At 45.2% G+C, this 18,321-nt stretch overlaps 1 protein-coding gene across 2 annotated transcripts in view; it reads left to right on the top strand.

The window, feature by feature from the left end:
* Window positions 1-17,788, top strand: part of ubash3bb (ubiquitin associated and SH3 domain containing Bb) — a 37,156-nt gene extending 19,368 nt beyond the window's left edge. The window contains exons 2-14 of one of the 2 annotated variants that reach the window (XM_076082030.1): window positions 4,456-4,509; window positions 5,638-5,824; window positions 7,369-7,567; window positions 8,134-8,303; window positions 8,380-8,588; window positions 8,693-8,837; window positions 11,511-11,634; window positions 11,711-11,830; window positions 11,933-12,025; window positions 12,123-12,267; window positions 12,954-13,060; window positions 14,097-14,206; window positions 14,621-17,788. In XM_076082030.1, coding sequence (XP_075938145.1) covers window positions 4,456-4,509; window positions 5,638-5,824; window positions 7,369-7,567; window positions 8,134-8,303; window positions 8,380-8,588; window positions 8,693-8,837; window positions 11,511-11,634; window positions 11,711-11,830; window positions 11,933-12,025; window positions 12,123-12,267; window positions 12,954-13,060; window positions 14,097-14,206; window positions 14,621-14,758 — 1,801 coding nt within the window. In that variant the 3' untranslated portion in view covers window positions 14,759-17,788. Of the gene's footprint in view, window positions 1-4,455; window positions 4,510-5,637; window positions 5,825-7,368; window positions 7,568-8,133; window positions 8,304-8,379; window positions 8,589-8,692; window positions 8,838-11,507; window positions 11,635-11,710; window positions 11,831-11,932; window positions 12,026-12,122; window positions 12,268-12,953; window positions 13,061-14,096; window positions 14,207-14,620 lie in introns of both variants that reach the window. The other variant, XM_076082029.1, reaches the window with a different exon arrangement.
* Window positions 17,789-18,321: the final 533 nt, after the last annotated feature.

The raw sequence follows: 18,321 nt of genomic DNA, 5'->3' as shown, positions 1-18,321 counted from the left end.
CTACATTTGCTTCGATGCTTCCTGTATGTTCGTCAGTTTCTGGTGTTTCTGGTCCATAATTTGTGGCTGTAAACTGGATTTGACCGCCGGTCTTCTAACAAACTAGGAATGTAGAAATAGAAACGTAGCAGAGGACACTGGTGGCTTTTCCAAAAACCGCCTTATTGAAATATGTCGGCTCTTTAAGAGACACAAACCAGAGAAAAAGAGATAAAGATGTTTTCTATTGACAGCTTTATTTTATGCTGCGACTGCTTCGAGCCGTTGACTTCAGCTCAGCTGCATCAATCATGAGCTCAGCGCTGAAGGTTGAAAGTCATCTCGGAGGCTGAGGGAGTGGTGAGTATCGGGCCTTTGAGGCTTTAGCGAGGCAGCTCTCTGAACAGATGGCGCTCACATTTCTTTCATGATTCAAACTGAAATGAGTTTGTTCCTAAAAACAGCTCCTGTCTGTGTTTACATGGGATCGTCCTGGCGTCCCCGCTGGCCTCTAATGGTCATGTTTGACTCAGCTCGCCTTATGAAACAACAACCCACAGCCATGGAAACCCTGACAGGCAACAAGCAGAAACGGGAAGTGTGGGTTGAATCCAAATACACATGTTTTATCTGTTTTGTTTGTTTTCCTGTTGTGATATTTTTAGTAAAAAGTAACTTTAACCCTCTGAACTCAAAACAGTTTCAGGATGTTTTTATGCTCCCGTCACATTTTCTCTCTGAGGTCTCGTTTTTCACTTCAAAATAAAAGTCCTGCTCCTCTATGGAAACAGAACCATCACGACTAGAAGTAGAGAGAACTAGAACATGTCTTTACTGCAGAACAACACATTATGATGACATCAATCATTAAAAAGAAAAAAGTTGAATTTCTTTGATAACTTATTTTATAAAAGAAAACAGTGGAATTTATAAATCAAACATGTTTACAAGTGTCCACAAGTGTTACCAATGTTGGAAAAATATAATGGAGGCTCCACGTGTTTTATATATTCATCCTCTCTCCTCCCCTCTCCTCTCCTCTCTTCTCTCCTCTCCTCTCCTCTCTTCTCCTCCCCTCTCCTCTCCTCTCCTCTCTTCTCTCCTCTCCTCCCCTCTCTTCTCCTCTCCTCTCCTCTCTCTTCTCCTCTCTCCTCTCTCCTCTCCTCTCTTCTCCTCTCTCCTCTCCTCTCTCCTCTCCTCTCTTCTCCTCTCTCCTCTCCTCTCTCCTCTCCTCTCTTCTCCTCTCTCATCTCCTCTCTCCTCTCCTCTCTTCTCTTCTCCTCTCTCCTCTCTCCTCTCCCCTCTCTCCTCTCCTCTCCTCTCTCTTCTCTCCTCTCCTCTCTTCTCCTCTCCTCTCTCCTCTCTTCTCCTCTCTCTTCTCTCCTCTCCTCTCTTCTCCTCTCCTCTCTTCTCTCTTCTCCTCTCCTCTCTCCTCTCTCCTCCCCTCCCCTCTCCTCTTCCCCTCTCCTCCAAGACTGTACATTTCTGCTTCTTCAGCCATTCCTGTGTGAGATTTTTGTTTTATTTTGGATAATTTTCATGCTGCTGTGACACGGCTGCCACCACATGCGAGGGTCTTTCCCGTGGAATGCGGTGTTTTGCTTTAAACCAGACGTTAACGGGAGCCGTGCCACAAATATCTCGTTGTGACTCATCTGTTCATTGAGCTTCTTCCCAGAAGTCCTTTAGACTCAGTCAAGTGTTGTTCACACTCGTGTTTATCTGACTGAGCAATGCCTTCTGCCTTGATATTGATACTTCTGAAAGTGTTGTCGTGAACTCGTTGATGGAGCTTTTTCTGTAACTTCCTGGATGATTGTTCACGTTTTTCTTGTGAACGTGTTGAAAGTTGGCCGACAGCCTCTTGTGCAGTGATTAACATTTCTGTAGTTTGGTGAAGCCTCCGAGCTTTAGGGTTTCAATCGGAGCTATTTTCAGACTGTCAGCTGCAGGAGTTTCCTGTGATCACGGTTTGATGTGCAGACAACCTGAAACACGCTTGAGCCTCCTGGATGTGGGACATGAGACTATATATTTACAATGACAAATATTCTAATGATTAACTAAAGTCAAAATATGTTCCTCTCTGCGGTGCATTGGCTCATTCTGACGCCATCATTTCATCTAAATCTTATAAGCTTAGTGCTCATCCAAAACCCAGACAGATCAGCTGTAGCTAACTAGCTACTTTAAGCTAAACAGATACAATTGAAGCTGAAATAACGACATAGTGATGATTTGTAAAAGGTCTGAATTTAGTCTTTGTCAGGTCTATTTGCAAGACGACGAGCAAATCACTTTTAAAATGCTTGTTTTCTGAATGGAGTCCGGATCGATCGGTGCTAAGCTACGCTAATATCGTAGCTGCTCCATCAAGACTCGTCTCCTCTGCTTGTAGTTCTGACTAACTGGTCATAACGGTATATTTCAGAGATGAAATTCATTGATGTTTGTCTAGCTCTAGGTAGCATCTACATCATGTAATAATACTGTTACGGGTTAAATATGATTTAGAGAATCTCTACACTGACTAATATAGTGACAACATGAATGACATGTGCATCACAGGACCTGCTTCTCCTTCTCACTTCTTTTCTCATGGCTGTGAAAGCCTTTCAGTCAGATATCAGATGGTCATTAACTCTAAACGTGACCCAGGTGTTAGTTTCTTTATGTTCATATTTACTGTTTGTTGGGTTCAGTGGTTTTGGCCTTTCCTCTACCAGCATCCTTCAGCTTCTCGCTCTCTCTCTTCCTTCTTTCTGGTTCTCTCTCTCTCACATATTTATATGGTATGTAGGTCTACACCTGTGGGACACGGCAAAGCAGCCGCCAGCACACGAGTGAGACGTCTCTGATGTCTCTGATGTCTCTGATGTCTCTGACGTCTCTGAGGTCTCTGATGTCTCTGACGTCTCTGAGGTCTCTGATGTCTCTGACGTCTCTGAGGTCTCTGATGTCTCTGACGTCTCTGAGGTCTCTGATGTCTCTGACGTCTCTGAGGTCTCTGATGTCTCTGAGGTCTCTGACGTCTCTGCTGTGGTCAGAAGTGCATCTTACTGAGCTCACTGTGGTGAATCTGCTTTAGAAAAAAACTGTTTTACTTTGAGCTTCCAATACAATTATGTTTTAAGCGATATCTGCTGATGATCTATGTGTCTGTTTAACAGCTTCAGTGCAGTCAGGTCTGCCTGCTGGGTGATTCACCACCATCAACTCAGAATAAAAGAAGGCAGCCTCTGGTTCTGCCGAGTAAAGCGTCCTCTACTCTCTGAAGTTCAGTCAAAGTTTCTCTGATTTGTTGTCACATGACTGTTGGTCTCCGGAGAATCAATCATGGCTTCATAGTTGCGTTGAGGAACTCAGAATTTAATGTTTTTTACAGAATCTGATTAAAGTAAACGGTTTATTTCGGGAGGAATTTTTAATGAGAACATGTAGAATAAAATGTTTTTGATGAAATATCACAATTTTAATCTTCGATTTGTCTGCTTTTTTCTGATAGAAGCGTTCGTCAGCCATGATGTGTTCAAGGACCATTAGAATGTTGAAAATCCTGTGTGTTTTTACAGCTTCTGGCTGTGATTAACGGTGTATTTTTGGGGGATTGTTTGAACAAAACATGCTTTTCAATCAATCTATTTTGGGGTTGAAAAGGTTTGTTCACATCAGCATCGTTTGTCTTAATAATAACAAATGAAAAACAATAAAATACACAATTAAAGCAGATAATTATTTTTTTAATCCAAACATATCTGCAGCCACCTTCACCGACCTGCGATAATCCCTTCCTGATGTTCTGAGAGCCTGCAGTCATTAATGCGTCCCGTGATCCCACAGGATCCTGAGGAAGCTGCTTCCTCCCCAGAGATGAAGTACGAGCTCTTATCTCCTCCGCAGTGTCGGCTCATTCGATTTCTGTGTTTCTGATGTGAACAATCTGATGTGCCTTCTCCTTCAGCCTCCAGGTGTAGCTGAGCTGAAAGAGACCTTCACGCTGCTCTCTTTTAACGGGGTGTGAGGAATATTTTGTGCTTTCTTCAAATCAAAACAACACCGACTTGTAGAAGCTCATACTAAACGGTTATTCAGTCTTCTCTGAGCTTTAGATAATGAGGGATGCAAATGTATTTCCATTTGACATTGTGATGTTTTTCTGTCCTTAAATTCTTCTGTAGATGTTCAGTCTGAATAAAATGAATAATTCACCAAATTTCCTTCTCCGGTGATATTGTTTGTACTCAGTTCTGTTCTTTAACTTGAAACCTTTCATCTTTCCTTTAGAGGCCTCGTCTCATATCTCTAGAGTGTTGACAGAGTTTCTGTGGATCCCAAACAGTCCTTCTTTTATTTACCATCTGCTGCTGGAAACAAACTTCTGTCCAGAGAAGATCAATGAGAGTCTTCGCTCACAGTTCAGACTGTAGAAGAGTGTTTTTAAAGGACATAAGTGTATTCTGTTGTGCTCTGTTACAGACTGAAGGCTCTGGTGTCAACAGGAGGTCGCAGTGTTCAAGCAGCATGTGACTGGTGAGTTGTGTTTACGGTACATTCATGTAGAACCTGTGTGTTATGCTGCCCCCTGCTGTAGGAGGCTCGTAACCACTACGTATGTTTCATGTTGATAATTCATGATTTATTGAGCAGCCTCATCTCTCTCAGTGACAACACCTTAAATAATGAATGCGTTCAGGAGTTTCAGGAAGTTCATCTCAACAGATTGAAGCCCAGATTTATTAAATATTTGTGACCAAATAAGAAAGCCAGTGCTCTTCACCATTAGCCAGGTGAAAAGATGAAGCACATTAGCACGCATTGCAAGGTATTTAGCATAAAGAATCAAACCAAATAAGATTAATAAACATTTCTGCTCATTGCTATAAGCAAGATCGATGTTAGCATCGACCCAGCTGGTGGAACGTTTTCTGTCCCAGAATCACAGTTCAAAAAATAGATTTTTCCATTCATAAAGCAGCTGTTGGACTCGAATGTGTCCACATCGGTGAACTGGCTCTACAGCTGAAATAATCTGCATTCAGGGCTGTGAAGGTTATATTTTCATTAAAACTGTGCAACATCATTATTTTATTTTTTGCACACACATCAGACTTTATAAAATCCAGATAGTTAAAAAAAGGAAAATGTAGAAATCTGACAGAAGTGAAGAAGCAACAGGTCAAAACAACGGACCTTCATCATGAGAGAAACAAACAAACCACACAAACTACTAATCTATTATGGTTTAAAGAAAAATACAACAAAAGATGAAATGACAACAAGAAGCACATAAAATAAGCAGAAACACTAACCAACTAGTAACCAAAAATCAAGAATTATATACATATTTTTTTCTGTATTTTTTTTCTGTATTTTTTTCGTCTGTATTGTTTTTCATGTATTTATTTGGATTGTTGTTTACAGATTGGTTTGTTTTTTCTGCGTTTCTTGTTTTGTTTGTTGTATTTTTACTACAAGAATATGATTAGACATCTTTTATTAAATGTGATGACAATTTCCTTTTACAATTTTCAAGTTTTTTACATTTGTTTTAGGAATACCGTGCTAACGTGTACTTATCTTTATATATCTGTACAATACGATATCTGTACATAGAGAAATGAAAGGCATGATATGAATCAGGTCTGTCCATGATTCCAGGCTCTTCTCCCACGTGGACGACCCGTTCCTGGACGACCCTCTGCCCAGAGAGTTCGTCCTCTACCTGCGACCCAGCGGACCTCTACAGAACCAGCTCTCACACTTCTGGCAGCAGAGCCGGGTCACTTGTGGCAAGAACAAAGCCCACAACATCTTCCCCCACATCACCCTCTGCCAGTTCTTCATGGTGAGTTAGAGCCGTTCACCTCTATGATGGTTTACGGTTAAAGGACGTCTGAGCTGCAACCTAACTAAGTAGTGTTGTTGTCTAAACCTAACTAAGTAGTGTTGTTGTCTAAACCTAACTAAGTAGTGTTGTTGTCTAAACCTAACTAAGTAGTGTTGTTGTCTAAACCTAACTAAGTAGTGTTGTTGTCTAAACCTAACTAAGTAGTGTTGTTGTCTAAACCTAACTAAGTAGTGTTGTTGTCTAAACCTAACTAAGTAGTGTTGTTGTCTAAACCTAACTAAGTAGTGTTGTTGTCTAAACCTAACTAAGTAGTGTTGTTGTCTAAACCTAACTAAGTAGTGTTGTTGTCTAAACCTAACTAAGTAGTGTTGTTGTCTAAACCTAACTAAGTAGTGTTGTTGTCTAAACCTAACTAAGTAGTGTTGTTGTCTAAACCTAACTAAGTAGTTTAGTTGTCTATACCTAACTAAGTAGTGTTGTTGTCTAAACCTAACTAAGTAGTGTTGTTGTCTAAACCTAACTAAGTAGTGTTGTTGTCTAAACCTAACTAAGTAGTGTTGTTGTCTAAACCTAACTAAGTAGTGTTGTTGTCTAAACCTAACTAAGTAGTGTTGTTGTCTAAACCTAACTAAGTAGTGTTGTTGTCTATACCTAACTAAGTAGTGTTGTTGTCTAAACCTAACTAAGTAGTGTTGTTGTCTAAACCTAACTAAGTAGTGTTGTTGTCTATACCTAACTAAGTAGTTTAGTTGTCTATACCTAACTAAGTAGTTTAGTTGTCTATACCTAACTAAGTAGTTTAGTTGTCTATACCTAACTAAGTAGTTTAGTTGTCTAAACCTAACTAAGTAGTTTTGTTGTCTAAACCTAACTAAGTAGTTTTGTTGTCTATACCTAACTAAGTAGTTTAGTTGTCTAAACCTAACTAAGTAGTTTTGTTGTCTAAACCTAACTAAGTAGTTTTGTTGTCTAAACCTAACTAAGTAGTTTAGTTGTCTAAACCTAACTAAGTAGTTTAGTTGTCTAAACCTAACTAAGTAGTTGTGTTGTCTAAACCTAACTAAGTAGTGTTGTTTTCTAAACCTAACTAAGTAGTGTTGTTTTCTAAACCTAACTGAGTAGTTTAGTCATCTAAACCTAACTGAGTAGTTTAGTCGTCTAAACCTAACCAAGTAGTTTAGTTGTCTAAACCTAACTAAGTAGTTTTGTTGTCTAAACCTAACTAAGTAGTGTTGTTTTCTAAACCTAACTGAGTAGTTTAGTCATCTAAACCTAACTGAGTAGTTTAGTCGTCTAAACCTAACCAAGTAGTTTAGTTGTCTAAACCTAACTAAGTAGTTTTGTTGTCTAAACCTAACTAAGTAGTGTTGTTTTCTAAACCTAACTGAGTAGTTTAGTCGTCTAAACCTAACCAAGTAGTTTTGTTGTCTAAACCTAACTAAGTAGTTTTGTTGTCTAAACCTAACTGAGTAGTTTTATTGTCTAAACCTAACTAACTAGTTTTGTTGTCTAAACCTAACTAACTAGTTTTGTTTCCACAGTGTGCAGACCACCAGGTAGAAGCCCTGTGTGAGGCCCTCCAGGCCTCCGTCCAGTCCTGGCGTGGTCGGTTCCCCAGCCCGCTGCCTCTGGAGCTCTACACGTCCTCCAACTTCATCGGCCTCTTCGTGGAGGAGCAGGTGGCCGACGTCCTCAAGCTGTTTGCGGCCGACTTCGCCACAGAGGCGGCCAGGAAGGCGGGTAGGAACCACGAACCTTTTACCCACAATGCCCCTGGGTGCTGCATGTCTTCTCTCTTTATCACTGTGTGGCATCATAATGCATTCACTGTTTAATGTGTGTTGACCGGCGAGTTGCAGGATAGAGGTCATGTTGGGTTATTAAAGCACTTTTATTTTCCGTGAAGATAAAAGAAGCGTATTTTATAAAGGAGATTGGTTGTAAATAAGTCCAGATGATCAATATCTCCCACTATTTTTATTTTATTTCACATATTTTTTCAGACATTTTTCACTATTTCTTTCCACATTTCTTTCTAATGTTTTCTATACATTTGTTGATAAAATGTATATATAATTTTTCAGAATTTTCACAGAATTTTATCACTAATAATTTTAGGACATTGAGGTGGAAACTGACAGAAAAGAATTTCTAGAATATCGACCCCGTAACTTCTAAAGTACCGATAGCAGAACCGCAGCAATACTCCGGGTTATTACTCATTTAGAACCGGGTTTCTGGGAGCATCCCTCCTTTCTTGTGGTGATTTGTTGGTGTGACTTCCTGTCTCACTCTCTCGTCTCCAGAGGTCCACGTGGAGCCTCACAAGAAGCAGCTTCACGTCACTCTGGCCTACAACTTCCCCACCAATCACCTCCCGTCGCTGGAGAAACTGGCCAAGGGCATCGAAGTCAAGCTGGGCTGTGATTGGCTGGCGGTCCTGTTCTCCCGGGACATTCGTTTTGCAAACCACGAGGTGGCTGATATTCACACTAACAATGTTTTAAAAGTCACAGATATCTTATCAATTATTAATCTCCGTGCGTCTGCAGACCCTGCGGGTGATGTACCCCTACGCTCCTCAGAACGAGGACGAGCTGGAGCTGGTCCCCGGCGACTTTGTCTTCATGTCTCCGGTGGACCAGAGCAGCACCAGCGAGGGCTGGGTCTACGGGACCTCGCTGGCCTCGGGGCTGTCGGGCCTGCTGCCGGAGAACTACGTCAGCCTCGGCGACGAGTCCGACACCTGGGTCTTCCACGGGTTTATTTCACAGTTTGTTTTTGCACATACAAGGATATTTTTATTTACTGTTACAAACCATGTTTTTCAAATAAATGATCTGGTTCTCGTTGCGTCCACCACAGCTCCCATTCCTTCTTCAGCTGTGGGCCCAGTGACAAGACCAGCAAGGAGAGAGGGATGTTTGACGGGCTGCTGGACAGCCGACGCCTCGACAGCTCCAGTCCTGGAGACACTCCCACCCTCAGTCTCATTTGTCATCCGATGCAGGTTGTTGTTATGAAATTCATGTAATATTGCGTCTTTGAAAAATATGTTTTTTAAAGCTACTAGGTGGAACTTTCATGTTGTGTTGATTCTGTCGCCCCCTGTGGACTAAAGTGGTAGTGTCTCCGAGCACCAGAGTCCCTTTAGAAAACCTCTCATGTTACTGCAGCAGGGTCTGACAGTCTGCCCCTCTCAGTCCTGGTTCTGGTTCTCCCGTGCCTCCCTTTCCTCCAGCGGGTTCAGCAATACGTCCTGGGTCTCCAGCAGCGTGGTGTCGGTGTTGACTCCCAGAGAGGAGGAGGAGGAGGAGGAGGAGGAGGAGGAGGAGACGCTGCTGCTGCTGCCGGGAGCTGAGCTCTCCTCCTCCCTCCGGAGTTCCGGATCTGGGTCTGTCCACGGTGGACCGGTCTCTGCTGGCACCGATGACGAGCATTTACAATAACTCTATAGAAACAGACCATCTTCTCTCTGATGGTCTCGTTTACTGATGGAGGTCTGATAGAGGATCAGGACTACACTGAGACTGGTTCAGCACCAGACAGAAGTTCCTCACAGTAACTTTATTATTATTATATTAGCTTACCACAACGTCCCATGTTTGATTCCAGCCTTGAGACTTTTATCCAACCCTCTCTCTCTCCCTCTCTCCCTCTCTCTCTCTCTCTGTCTCTCTCTCTGTTTCTGTCTCTCTCTCTGTTTCTGTCTCTCTCTCTCTGTCTCTCTCTGTCTCTCTCTGTCTCTCTCTCTCTCTCTCTCTGTCTCTCTCTCTCTCTGTCTCTCTCTCTGTTTCTGTCTCTCTCTCTGTTTCTGTCTCTCTCTCTCTGTCTCTCTCTGTCTCTCTCTCTCTCTCTCTCTCTCTCGGAGTGGAAGGAGTGCGGAGTTGACGGAGCGTGTTCAAGAGCGATTAACACTGATTTTTTTGGTATTTTTCCGTCACTAGTTAACGTTGGATGTGATGGTGTATCTCACGGTGTTTGTGTGAACATTTAGCTGGTTTTAGGGTCTTTGTGAGTGGTTCAGTCGATCAGTGCGAGCTGTCGGCTGCTAAACGCCACCATGGACATGACCGACCTCACGAGGAAACACGGCATAAAGATCCCGCCAACTTTCCCGGTGTCAGTGGAGGAATGCAGCCTGGCTGTGGGTGAACTTGTTGGCCACAGCAGCGTGAAGTCCGCTGCCCGAATGAACAATGCCGTGGTCATCTTTTTAGACACCATCAGAAATGCGGAAGTGGTGATTGACAACGGGATCGAGGTGGGCGATGACTTCTTCCCCGTGTACCCTCTCTGCACACCGGCTGTGAAGGTAACAGTGTCCAACGTCCCACCGTTCATCAGAGATGAAGACATAACCAGAGAACTATCGAGACACGGGAGGATAGTGTCTAAGGTGAAGAAGGTGTCCTCTGGGTGCAGGTCTCCTCTCCTGAAGCACGTGGTGTCTCACAGGAGACAGCTGCTCATGATCCCAAACAACAGGAGCAAGGGACTCAACCTAGTGTTCAAGATCAGGGTCGATGACTTCGACTACGTCATTTATGCAACAACTGATGACTTTAAATGTTTCAGTTGTGGAAAAGTGGGTCATCAGAGTAGAACGTGTCCTGAGAAAAACAGCTCTCATAAGGATCAGAACCAGAACCAGAACCAGAAAGGTACTGAGGAGGGCAGAGGGGACAAGCAAGACGGACAGGACGGGCCAGATGGGGTCCAAAAGGGGAGGGAGGAGGGGACGAGCAGGTTACAGGAAGAGGGGACAAGTGAGACCCAGGAGGTGAGGGAGGAGGGGACAAGTGGGGTACAGGAGGTGAGAAAAGAGAGGGAAAGTGGGGGACAAGAGGTGATGAAGGACGGGGCAAGTGAGGTCCAGAAGGTGAGGGAGAGTACTGGAGGACAGGTGGAGACAGGTAGGGAGGTGGACATGGAAGCAGACAAGGAGCAGCTCAAAGCCCCTCAGCTGAAGAGGAAACAGAGAGGAGACAGCGGAAGCTCACAGGCGAAGAAAGTGGCAACGAAAGGAAGTGGAGGAGCAGCAGAGTGTGAGTCCAGTCTGGAGGAGGACTCTGAGTCCAGTCTGGAGGAGGACTCTGAGTCCAGTCTGGAGGAAGACTCTGAGTCCAGTCTGGAAGAGGACTCTGAGTCCAGTCTGGAAGAGGACTCTGAGTCCAGTCAGGAGGAGGGCGCTGCTGCTGACAGTGAGCCCTCTAAACGCAGCTGTAGGAGCTCTAGAGACTACAGCGTGGAGAAGATCAAGGACTTTCTGAAGAGGAGTAAGAATGTGAGAGGAGCCAAAGTGGAGGACTACCTCTCTGACAAAGAGAAGCTCTCCAGCTCTGCCAGAGCTCACATCAAGGACAGAGGAGGTCTCACTCAGCAGGAAGGCTTCAGACTGAAGAAGATAGTTCACAAAGTGAACAAAGAACTGAACAAAGATGGAGCTCAGTGAGGAAAAGATCTCACAGTCTAAAGACAATCAAAGACACGGTTATGTTTGTTGGATTTTATTTGTTTAACCGTCTTAAATGATAAAGAAACATGTTCAAAGAAAATAAAGGTTTTCTAAAAATCAAAAATCTCTCTCTCTCTCTCTCTCCTCATTTCCAGCCTCTTCATCGTCATCTGTCACATAAATTACCCATAAAGTGAACAAACGATGTCTCTTTGCATCCAGCAGGTGCTGCGTATCAGCGGTGGTCACTCTCGGCAGCCCAAGCGGACTCTTTTCGTGTGTCGGCACGGTGAGAGGATGGACGTGGTCTTCGGCAAACACTGGCTCTCCCTCTGCTCCGACAGTAAAGGTGAGAGTAGAAAACATGTCCTCCCCCTCTCGCTTTACTTTGAATGAACCACCTCACAGCTTCTGAACATCCGCAGGTCGATACGTTCGCTCCAATCTCAACATGCCTCCCAGCTTGCCGCTGTGGGGGGGGCAGAGGGACTACGACATGGACGCCCCCATCACCGTGTTTGGATCCACGCAGGCTCGACTCGTGGGTACGTCTCCTGGGCTCAGAAGGACTGGAGAGCATTCTGTCTGTGAAGTGTGTGTGTGTGTGTGTTGTGTTGTGTTGTGTGTTTTAATGTGTGTTTTTTCAGGTGAGGCCTTGTTAGAGAGCAACACAACCATCGACTTTGTGTACTGCTCTCCATCTCTGCGATGTGTTCAGACGGCACAGAACATCCTGAAAGGTACCAAAGAGTCTCCTACGAGGAAGTACCAGATGTATTTATGTATGTTATTAAACTATTACCTCGAGCTCTAATGATTTGAGTTTGTGTAAATCAGGTCTGCAGCAGGACGGTAAGCTGAAGGTGCGAGTGGAACCGGGGCTGTTTGAATGGACCAAGTGGGTTTCTGGGAGCTCGCTGCCGGCGTGGATATCACCTGCTGACCTGGCTGCAGCCCACTTCAGTGTGGACACGACATACAGGTGACGAAAACACTTGTTTTTAAAACCAATCACAGTCGTCTTGGGGCGTCAGGAGGCACTGACGTTGTCCTCACACAATACATAGGAGACAATGTTGTACCAACAGTCCACATCAGGAGACAACCTCCGGTTCTGAAGAATGAAGCCAAAGCTTCATGTGTTAAAGCTGCATTCTCTCTAGTGTCCACCAGGGGGCGACTCCTCTGTATATATATATATATATATATAAACATTGTATTTTGTACTTGTATTCAGTTTAACCTTCGAATGAATCAAAACAAAACAGTCAAATCTTTCTTTCGTGTTTTTATATGTTTTTTTTCATGTAAAATGATTTATTCCCATGAAACTCATGAGCTCATCTCTGGGAAACACGAGGTTTAAAGTGGTGCGTTTGTGATTCTTTGTGGAGCTAATTCAATTAACGAATCGATGAGTCGACAAAATGGTACGAGTTGTTATTGGAGTACTGCTCCGTCCTGTTTCCTGTTTCTCTTTTTAAAGCTCTTCTCTGTTTTAATCTGCAGCACCCGGATGTGTCGATATTGTTGTGAATACATAGAGTACAGTGTATTGTGTGTATACTGTACTGTATAATGTACTTGTACAGTATATACATGCACGACCTGCAGCTGTAGCTGTTCCTCCACTTTGTATTAATCATACGTGGTGTCTTCCTCCACCAGACCTCTGATCCCGGTCAATAAGCTCACGGTGTCCGAGTCCTACGAGAGCTACATGAGCCGGAGCTACCAGGTGACCAAAGACATCCTGTCGGACTGCAGACACTCTGGTGAGAGACGCTCACAGGAGCTCCTGCTTGTTTTTACTGTATTGTTCCACTGCTGATGCTGCTTCCTCTCCCCTCTCTCCTCTCTCCTCTCTCCTCTCTCCCCTCCTCTCTCCTCTCTCCTCTCCCCTCCTCTCTCCTCTCTCCTCTCTCCCCTCTCTTGTCCTCTCTCCTCTCTCCTCTCTCCCCCCCTCTCTCCTCTCTCCTCTCCCCTCCTCTCCCCCCCTCTCTCCCCCCCCTCTCCTCTCTCCTCTCTCCTCTCCCCCCCTCTCTCCCCCCCTCTCTCCTCTCTCCTCTCTCCTCTCCTCTCCTCTCTCCTCTCTCCTCTCTCCTCTCCCCCCCTCTCTCCCCCCCTCTCTCCTCTCTCCTCTCCCCTCCTCTCCCCCCCTCTCTCCCCCCCCCTCTCCTCTCTCCTCTCTCCTCTCCCCCCCTCTCTCCCCCCCTCTCTCCTCTCTCCTCTCTCCTCTCCTCTCCTCTCTCCTCTCTCCTCTCTCCTCTCCCCCCCTCTCTCCCCCCCTCTCTCCTCTCTCCTCTCTCCTCTCTCCTCTCCCCCCCTCTCTCCCCCCCTCTCTCCTCTCTCCTCTCTCCTCTCCTCTCCTCTCTCCTCTCTCCTCTCTCCTCTCCCCCCCTCTCTCCCCCCCTCTCTCCTCTCTCCTCTCTCCTCTCTCCTCTCCCCCCCTCTCTCCCCCCCTCTCTCCTCTCTCCTCTCTCCTCTCTCCTCTCTCCTCTCTCCTCTCCCCCCCTCTCTCCCCCCCTCTCTCCTCTCTCCTCTCTCCTCTCTCCCATCTCCTCTCCTCTCTCCTCTCCTCTCCTCTCTCCTCTCTCCTCTCTCCTCTCCCCCCCTCTCTCCCCCCCTCTCTCCTCTCTCCTCTCTCCTCTCTCCTCTCTCCTCTCCCCCCCTCTCTCCCCCCCTCTCTCCTCTCCCCTCTCTCCTCTCTCCTCTCTCCTCTCTCCTCTCTCCTCTCCCCCCCTCTCTCCCCCCCTCTCTCCCCCCCTCTCTCCTCTCTCCTCTCTCCCATCTCCTCTCCTCTCTCCGTAGGAAACAACGTGCTGATTGTAGCCCACGCGTCGTCCTTAGAGGCCTGCACGAGGCAGCTGCAGGGCCGCGGCCCCCAGAGCGCCAAGGACTTCATCCAAGTGGTTCGAAAGGTCGGTTCACTTCTGAATCCATCTGGATCATTGTACATCCCACTCTCCTGTCCATCAGCCATCACTTCCATCTGGTTTCCTAAGCCCCCCCCCCCCCATTGCCCATTGAGGCTGGGTGTGCAACTAAAGAACGTTGCCCACTAGACTCATACCTCCAGATAAAATGTGCAATTTAGCATTTCTGCATTGTAGGAAATAAATACAAGTTATACAACGAGACATGATTTATATCACAAATCAGCTGCTCTGGATGTGTGGTGTGGTGAGGAGATACAGTATATACAGTGATAATAATAACAGTCAGAGTGGGCCTTAAAGGGACAGTTCACAGCAGTTTGATGAAGGAACTATAGCAGAAAGAAGTGAAACGTTTTCCTGTCAAACTGAATCCTGATCCCTCCTCCTGGTCCTCAGGTCCCCTACCTGGGCTTCTGCTCCTGTGAGGAGCAGGGAGACACGGGGGTCTGGCAGTTAGTGGACCCTCCCATCCTCCCCCTCACACATGGACCGAACCACTCCTTCGACTGGAGGGAGACGCTTCTGCAAGAATGACATCACGATCTGAGCTCAACCTGATCACATACTGGGCTGCCGGGACCAGTTTCAGACCAGTGAGACCCCCAAAAAGTGCTGGACCCTTTCAGTGACGGTCTGAGGAAGCTTCCTGTCGGGAGACGAGGAGCTCCGGCTGCTGATTGGTTGGTGAACTGAGGGTTTAGAGAATCTCACTGCTTCCTTATTGTTCTTATGGAGGAATGAGGGAGTTAGTCTGGATGATAGCTGCTCTGTGTGGGAGAGCGCTGATGAACCACAGCTGCACCATCACACGTAGCCGAGCAGCTTGAAACACGGACAGCAGCAGTTAGTCAGAGGAGTTATTTCACATGCCATCCTCCAAAGAGAGACCAGAGTCTCTACGGCAGCTTAACACCAGCATGTCTCACAACACACGAACACACTCACATCTGAAGTGAAGACCGATAATAAACAATATAAACAGAGATGTAAACAGAGAGCGCAGAGCTTAATAACCACAGATAAAGTCCCTGCTCACACATTTATCTCTTTAGAAGATGAGAGGATATAATATCTGCTCTTTTGTTATCGACATCACTTTAAAGCTGCAGGACGGTTAAAGCTGTTAAACGAACCCCTCGTTATTAGATGATGTGTTATTCATAATTCATCCAGTTCAATTTGAGAACTATAATAATAAATATTGTTGAGATATTATTATTTGATTGACAGCCCGTTGTTGACTCCATACAGACGTTAATACGACTGTATTCTACTTCACTGAGTCACAGAACCAGTGAGACGTTCTCGTGATGCTCTGGACCTCTCATGAGGACACGCTCTCTAACTGGACCTCGTTAAGCTTTAGTTGGATCCCTCGGCTCTACTTCTTCTTCTACTCTGTTTTGTGGCAGATCACAGCCACGTGTGGCCTCCAGCGCCTCCTTCTGACCGACGTATCCGTAGCCGAGTTCATTCGCTCACAACCAGTTTCTGGAAACACGCAAAATTTCAAATTTCTTTTTTTTGCGACATTTTAAACGTTTGCTTAAAAGTCTCTTGACAGTTGAACGGACGGTTGTTTTTATCATCCCGACTAATATTAAGAATCTAATAACAAAGCCGTCTTTGTGTTTTCTTGGCCGTGGACTTTTGCTTTCTTTGACAAAGTGACAGTTTGCAGAAAGTTTTGCATAATTTGAGTCCACGAGATCCAAACCGTTCCACGAGTTACACATCATCACATCAGAGCTGCTCTCCTGCACAGATCGCTGCAGCGTTTGTCCTCACAAACATATCAAGTCCTCAAGATGCTACCGTCACCATGTGGTCATTAACTCACAATGTCTCCGTCTTCTGCCTCTGATGTAGATGTAAACAGAAAAAACAGCACAAACTGCAATACGGACAATCATCCAGCAGCTCCTGGTTCTGCTTCCAGCACGTTGTTCGTTTAATGTGTTCAGAGGTTCAGAGTAGCTGTAAATAATCAGGTTTAAAGAAGAAACTAAGAGAACGTCTTCCAGGTGTATTTTTTATTTATTTATGAACATTTCTTCCAGATGTTAAAAATATTAACAAGCATGCAAGAATGTATGCTCGTTATCTCAGGTGCATTAAAAACAGATTGGTTTTATTGAGTGTTGTTGTTGTTGTGAGTGTTGGAAACAAAGTGAAGTCTCCTGATGAACGCACTCGTAGCTGCAGAAGAAGAAGAAGAAGAAGATGTAAACAGAAACTTAAGCTGCATGTTTTGAGCTTTGTCTTGAACTCTGGAGAACATGTTGGAGTTTATGCGTCCTGTCTGTGACATCAGGTGTTTTTAAAGACGTGTTTCAAACTTTAATTCCGTTCTCTGATATTATTCACGTCAGCTTTTAATCGTCCTCAGAAAGATCTTCCATCATCGTGTTCCTACAGAAGAGGATTTAGTTCCAGAACAAAGGACCACGACCTCTTAAAACCACATTAATGCTCGTCACCGGAGCCACCGGGTCGGATTCTGGTGAAACCAGATGAACTCATGCAGGTTCACCAGAACCTCCTTCAGCTCAGACTCCAGCAGAGACCGGTCCACCGTGGACAGACCCAGATCCTCCAGCAGAGACCGGTCCACCGTGGACAGACCCAGATCCTCCAGCAGAGACCGGTCCACCGCGGACAGACCCAGATCCTCCAGCAGAGACCGGTCCACCGTGGACAGACCCAGATCCTCCAGCAGAGACCGGTCCACCGTGGACAGACCCAGATCCTCCAGCAGAGACCGGTCCACCGTGGACAGACCCAGATCCTGGCAGCAGCAGCATCTCCTCCTCTTCCTCCTGCTCTTCCCAGGATGTATTGCTGGACCCGCTGGAGGGAAGGGAGGCACGGGAGAACCAGAACCAGGACTGAGAGGAGCAGACTGTCAGACCTGCTGCAGTAACATGAGAGGTTTTCTAAAGAGACTCTGGTGCTCAGAGACTCAAAGTACTTTGTGTTTATTAAAATAGAAACATGAGCGTATACTGTTACTCCTTCCGTTCAGCGGTTCATTAAGCGGGTAACGACACAAAATAGATATTTAAAGGTATTTATTATGGACGCTCATCTGGCACGTTTTTATTTTGCGATTGCGTCGACACAATGAATTAAATGTCGGAGCGGCACAAGTTTATTAAACAGATATTAAAAAACAAAAGAGACTCGGAGGAAGAATCCATGTTGTTGGTGTCGTCTTTATTTATCGTCTCAACGTTTCATTAAATGTGTTCAGACGTTAACTTAAAGTAACTTCTTGAATCTGTTGTTGATTCTTGATTGAATATGAAGTGCGTCTGTTGTTTGTACGTGTTTATGTTTGAATGAATCTTCTGTTGTGTTTGTGAAGAATTGAGTTAAAACAGCTCCAATATTTTCATATTTTGAATATTCAAAGGACTCGGGAGGTAAAGAGTAACATGACGGCGTTCATTTGTTTCTTCTCCACAGTGATAAATAACATAACGTTTCTGTTTATCCGTTTGGTTTGAACTACGCTGCAAAAACTGTAAAAGAGTACAAATACAATAAAGCTCTACGTCCTTCTGTTAGTTTCCTGTTGTGAGTGTTTCCAGATGAACTGCTTCAGTTTATTACTGTGTTTCACAGACAGGTCAAATTAAAAGCAGAAGATCATCCGCTCAAACAACATTCACAACGTTCCTGAGATGTTTCCACCGAGCAGCAGCATGCCAGCAGCATGCCAGCAGCATGCCAGCAGCATGCCAGCAGCATGCCAGCAGCATGCCAGCAGCATGCCAGCAGCATGCCAGCAGCATGCCAGCAGCATGCCAGCAGCATGCCAGCAGCAGCTTCTTCTGATTAAACACACTTTGAAAGAGATGTAAACAGGAAATACAGTGAATGTGATGAATATCATCGGAGCATTAATCTGCTTTTACATCACCTACAAAATGACCGTGTGTTTATCAATCACTTTGAAGAAAAGTTTAAATGTCCTCCGGTCCTCTTGAGCTCCGCCCTCTGTGTCGCCTCTTGTTCTGAAAGAATAAAGATGGCGACCAAAGCCCAGGACAGTGAAGTCAAAGAACGTGGTGGTTCCTTTATGGACTAACGGT

The sequence above is a fragment of the Anarhichas minor genome, unplaced genomic scaffold, assembly GCF_050575085.1.
Source record: "Anarhichas minor isolate MPS153535 unplaced genomic scaffold, ASM5057508v1 ptg000088l, whole genome shotgun sequence".
NCBI classification, from domain to species: Eukaryota; Metazoa; Chordata; class Actinopteri; order Perciformes; family Anarhichadidae; genus Anarhichas; species Anarhichas minor.
The sequence above is the reverse complement of the archived record's forward strand: the minus strand, read 5'-3'. Positions and strand labels throughout refer to the sequence as shown.